General features: G+C 48.0%; 1 protein-coding gene across 1 annotated transcript; it reads left to right on the forward strand.

Moving 5' to 3' along the window:
* Window positions 1-153: 153 nt before the first annotated feature.
* On the forward strand, window positions 154-1,801 carry ABOM_004839 (glycoside hydrolase family 71 protein; the record flags this gene model as incomplete). The annotated part of the gene is made up of 4 exons (XM_022531968.1): window positions 154-210; window positions 276-804; window positions 866-1,091; window positions 1,144-1,801. The coding sequence occupies 4 exons, from the start codon at window positions 154-156 to the stop codon at window positions 1,799-1,801; spliced, it is 1,470 nt and encodes a 489-aa protein (XP_022389948.1).
* Between the last annotated feature and the right edge of the window lie 3,910 nt (window positions 1,802-5,711).

The following is a 5,711-nucleotide window of genomic DNA, read 5'->3' on the forward strand; positions in this document are numbered from 1 at the left end:
TGGCTGCTTCCATTACTACTTCCATTTGGTCTCATTGATTCTTTATCTTACGTAATACGTCTTGGCTGCTGTGTCTAAAAAGTCGTGCTGTATCGCTTCTGCCTGATCCTCTCATTAACGATATCATTATTCGCCTCGAACGTGCCCACTGCAATGGATTCACTCACCGATCCAACCGGCCAAGACAGGCTAGTTTTCTGTCATTTCATAGTACGTGAATATAACGCGTCGATTAAGGTCACCGGACAACGAACTCCGCAACTCACACCATCCAGATTGGCGTTGTCAGTAACCGCCAGAATGCCAGCGACTATGACGCAGACATGAAAAGAGCCAAAGCGTATGGCATTGATGCCTTTGCTTTGAACATCGGGACAGACTCCTACACCGATACCCAGCTGCACTACGCCTATGAATCTGCCGCCAACAACGACATGAAGGTGTTCATCTCGTTCGACTTTAACTGGTGGCATTTCAGCCAAGGTAGCGAAGTCGGAACTAAGGTCCGCCAGTTTGCAGACCATCCGGCTCAGCTCAAAGTAGACGGTAAGGTGTTTGTCTCATCGTTCTGTGGCGATGGTGTCGATCCCTGTGCAATCCAAACTGCTGCTGGCTGTGAAATCTTCTTTGCACCTAACTTCCATCCCGGCCATGGAGATTTCGATAATATCCAGGGTGCCATGAACTGGATGGCGTGGGACAGCAATGGTCATAATAAGGCTCCGGCCGCGGGACAGAAAATAGCCGTGACGGATGGCGATGATGCTTATGGATATGCACTTGCTGGGAAGCCATATATTGCGCGTCAGTATGCACCAGGTCCCGTCGAGGTTTCTACTGAATCATATTGCTGATTTTGGAATAGCCGTATCACCTTGGTTCTTCACACATTTCGGTGCGGAGGTCCCCTACAGTAAAAACTGGGTGTTTCCGTCGGATCTTCTTTGGTACCACCGATGGAAAGAAATCCTGGCTCTGCGGCCTCGCTTCGTGGAAATCATCACCTGGAATGACTTTGGCGAGTCGCACTATGTCGGTCCTTTATCATCACCCCACACAGATGACGGTTCATCCAAGTGGGCGATAGACATGTAGGTACTACCACAACGTTTTCAAGATGCGCTACTAACGCATAATCTAAAGGCCACACAATGGTTGGCTGGACATGGCTAAACCCTTCGTTGCCGCGTATAAAGCGGGCTTGCCCGATCCAGATGACTTCATTCATGAAGAAAGGCTCGTCTACTGGTACCGCCCAACTCCCAAATGGGTTGACTGCGACGCAACCGACACAACAATGTTGGACACTGCCAACATTGCCAGTGGGGACTTCTTCCGCGGGAGGCCACACGGTTCAGAGACAATGGAGGACAGTGTGTTTATTGTGACGCTGTTGAAGGAGCCCGCAGATATGGCGGTATGCTCCGGGTCGAGCACACGGACGTTCCAAGCACCGGCAGGTGCGCACGCGTGGTCGGTACCAATGGGCGTGGGTGTACAGTCATTCGAAGTTCGCCGAGAGGGAAACCTTATCGAAGCGCTCTCTGGAGTTAGTCTACGAGATGTGTCTGACCAATGTCCGTACGGCATTTATAATTTCAATGCCTACGTTGGCACACTACCTGCCGACTCGGAGATTGACAAGCTGCAGCCGGATGGGATGGCTCTGTTATCCCAGGGATTACGGACATCTTGTCAGTCTAATCCTTTGGGTAATGAAGGGTGTGGAAAACCCATAACTCCACCATCGAGGACATCCTCACCTGTACCAGACTCAGCCAGTTGCTGTACCATTCTGTAGTTATTTAGGGAGGACCATTATACAATCATACATAGTACTATCTGATAATGTAGATCTAAACTCGGCGTGGAAGAACTCAAACAAAATAAAGATCTGACTCTCGTACAATGTGGCCTAAACAATCTGGATACTGGGCGTAGGTAGGCAGGCGACAATCTGCCTCCGGAGTGAAGGAGAGCCAGGACCATCCGCCGGAGCTTAGGTGATCGTATGCGTTTAGTTATTTATAAGGGAATTCCGCCATTGTATTGTGGACAAGCCGTTTGCCCTGTAGGATCAGCACTTGCATCCCATGATAATTTGACAACATTCGGCCTAGCCGAGTGGATGGCAAGATGAAAGACTCTGACAAAACAGTCATAGTCGCATTCCATGGTGCAGATGCAGAGTCCTGTTGTAAGCATATGGACTGTGCAGAGTAGATACGTCAAGCTTCCAAAACGAAATGAGAACAGACAACACAAAGCAGAGAGAGCCTTCCACCCAAACTAGCACGTCACCGAAAGGTAACATGAGCTAAGAACACGCAGCTGGATTCCAACTCACAAACACCACTTTGCCTAATTCTTAAGGAGAGCTGCCCGGGGACTAGTATATCGAGAGCATAATGGATATAATCATTAGTGGCTCTCCATGGCACATTGATGTGTCACTTTGGATATCTAGAAGGACAGCAGCAGCGATTTCAGACCTGTCAGTCATATATTGATCATGACGATTCCCTGGCATAGGAAGAGCCGTTTCAAACTATTCTGTTTCAGTAAGTACACTATCACTGCTATTATAGGGCTATTGAAACGGTATAATGCAACCTACAACCTGATATAAATTCCAGTGCTGTAGCACCTTCACCAAACACATATAATCTAAAGAACTGTCCTACATGCGCCATGGCTAGGCCCGGTATCGAGGCCATGGTAGTGCGCTGGAGCCGTTGTGGTCATGCATGTCAGATTGAGCAGTATGGCTCGGCATCAGTGGCATAGTCTCCACTAGAGCTGTAAAGAATAATAATAATATGAACACCTAGCGGCCCTGCTTTCCACGAAGAATGCCAATGGAACCATGGGATTACAATATGCATCTGGCGTTCGATATCAATTGAAATGATACTGTCACGAATTTCAGAGGCAGGTCGGCTAACTGGATAGACTATATGCCTCCTTCCTGGAGCCGGTTTGTGACTATCTTACTTTTTGCATCGATGGGTCTAGACTCTCCTCCAGCCAAGCCCGAGGAATGCTGATCTAATGCGGCAACCGCTGACTCCTGGATGAAACTACAACTATGAAATTTGCAGACTACGTATATTGCTGCATATCGTGCATGGTCGGATTCAAAATTGCGTATGCCGAGAATGGTACATATATTCCTTGGCTAGACGAGAAGTCCGTCTCCGATTCTTGGATCTTCGAAGTTTCGTGAACGGGACCATACTTGAGGCTGTTTTCCGCTTGAGAGGCCGTTGTGGGAGACATTACGCTATTGGATACTTTGTCATTGCAATATGATCAGGTCACCAATCTCTCTGAAGGTTGCTTCGACATCAATATTCGCTTTTCTCATTATGATGCCTTCACTGCAGTAAGCTACAATAAGTGATGGTGGCGTCACGCTCGGACATACGTGTCTTGGTATGATGCCTCGAAGCAAACTACAAGCTCTATGCCGCACGATAGTGGTCATGAGTTGCCATACACGCCGTCGGTTTGCAAGGGTACCCTCTGACGACGTTGAATTCTGCAGGAGATCAACACACCGCATCATCACCTTGATAACTGCCCTGAAGTTCGCCGAACGAAGCGCCAAGTGTGGAGGAAATGTAAAAGATAACAAGGCTTCCACAGTTATAGGGTCCACTGCGGATGTTGCAGAATAGGGGTCCAGGCCGGGGCGGGCTGACAGCCCTGCTATATCCTTATTGATCCGTCGGTGATCACCGGACGAACACTGCCCGTAACTCCGAAAACTGAAGGTGATCGGCATTCCGAAGTGTCCTCTGTCCGCTGGTTGAGCCTGGGCCTCGCTGAATTTAATCTATTTTAGCGAACAAGGCTCCAGTAACGATAGGATCTCGACGGTGACACCCTTGCTTGTGGTGTTTGCCAAGGATAGTAGCGCGGACATCCTACAACTTGGCTGGTGTGTTGAAAGGTAGGGCAGGTGGAGAGGCGTGGGTCCTCCTGGATCAATGAGGTCTCTTCCATCCACTCCGCGGAGTCGTACAACGCCAAGAAATAAAGCTCTTGAGTTATGCATATCCAAGCTGGGTATATTATCCTGTATAACGACAGGCGGAGAGGATGCCAAGAACCGCCCTACCAGTGAGGTAGGTTGTGTGCAGTACGCCTAGCGGAGAGGATACGTTGATTTTGATCTGGCCTGAGGAGCTCTTGGCAGAGGCGACGAATGGCCCATTGTGTGATGTGAAGAATGTAAAGTGAGAGTGTCCTACATACAGGAGTTAATGGCGCTGCATTGAGCCAAGGCCGTTTGCAATGGCACTGCCTTGGTCCAATCCTGGGCACCTAGCACACCATCGGAACGGCCCGTTAACTTCAACTAAGGCAGTAAGTATATCGAATGTACAGCCCTAACTCGCGTTAGGCATGCCGATCATGCACCTAGTGCGTAGGAAGAGTGTTGGGAGCACTAGGTTCACACAGCTTGGTGCTGGATGACGGATATGTCCCTAATCACACGCGCTGGAGAATGATGATCACTTAGCACTAACTAATTAGAGCATTCCAAGCTTACGCCCGGTGGTGCCAAGGCCCTACCTTTCCTATGTGCCAAGAGCCTGGGATACGCCTAGTCAATGGCCAAGGTCCGTACTTTAAAACAAAACAGCTTAGATTAATATACCTGCTTGAATCATGTGCTACTTTTAGGTGCCGAGCAGTACAGATTCACACACAATCTTGTTTGCTCTGCGTTTATTTTCTGTCGTTTTATGTATTTGTGTATTCTTTTTTTCCTCCGACCTATTGCGCGATTCCGGTATGTTGCCGCCAAGATATGATGCCATGGCAGGGAATCAATTCCATAATCATCTCGACACATCCTCATTGTCACAGTCACATCTCGGTAGCCAAGGTACGAAGAGAGCAAGTCAAGCTTGGTCTACCAAGGGCTCATAAAAGTGCCGGGTAAGTCCCACGGCTGAATTGCGCTCCCTGTGTTTAAGGATTTATGATAGCGGAGAGTGATACAAAAGCAAATAAAGACTGGAAGATAGGCATCAGTACCGCTGCTTCCTGGACCGCAGTGTCCCTGAGAATCTACAATAGATCACGTGGTGGAGACGCGCAATACTATAAGCTTAAGCACATGGATAATGTACATGAACTAGGATTAGAGTATTAATATTACTAAGAGAAATTGGAAGGTATGGGGATCTCATATACCAAAACGGAATGTTCTTCGAATGCTCATGCCCACTAACGCCCGCCGCAGACAACACCGACGATTATCCGTAGGCACCAATATATATTGTTTCACAGAGCGATGCACCAATATAGGGACTTACAGAGACAAGGGTATTACCCTAGAATTGAGAGGCAGTGTAGAATTGTGCGTCACAAGGTAAAGGTGCTGACCGAATGTATAGTAAGAGTATACGAATCACGCTACACATTGACCACTGAAAGACGTTCACCATGGTTTCCATTACTAAATCGTTTCTTTCTCGTCCTCCTGGGCAGTTTTGTGTGAAATATTGCGGAATACAGGGCCAATATCCAAGAAGGAGCTTCTGTTGCCTTCGGCTATAAATTCGACATGTCGCATCTGTCTAAGAAGAGCTTTCAGAGGCCAGATCAAGAAGATAAACCTTTATCAAGAGGTTCAGATTGTCTTGATAGTTATTTTACTCAAAGCCCCAATCTCAAAGGTCTGCCTTGTTAGCATC

The sequence above is a fragment of the Aspergillus bombycis genome (genome assembly GCF_001792695.1).
Source record: "Aspergillus bombycis strain NRRL26010 chromosome Unknown contig00034, whole genome shotgun sequence".
Taxonomy (NCBI): Eukaryota; Fungi; Ascomycota; class Eurotiomycetes; order Eurotiales; family Aspergillaceae; genus Aspergillus; species Aspergillus bombycis.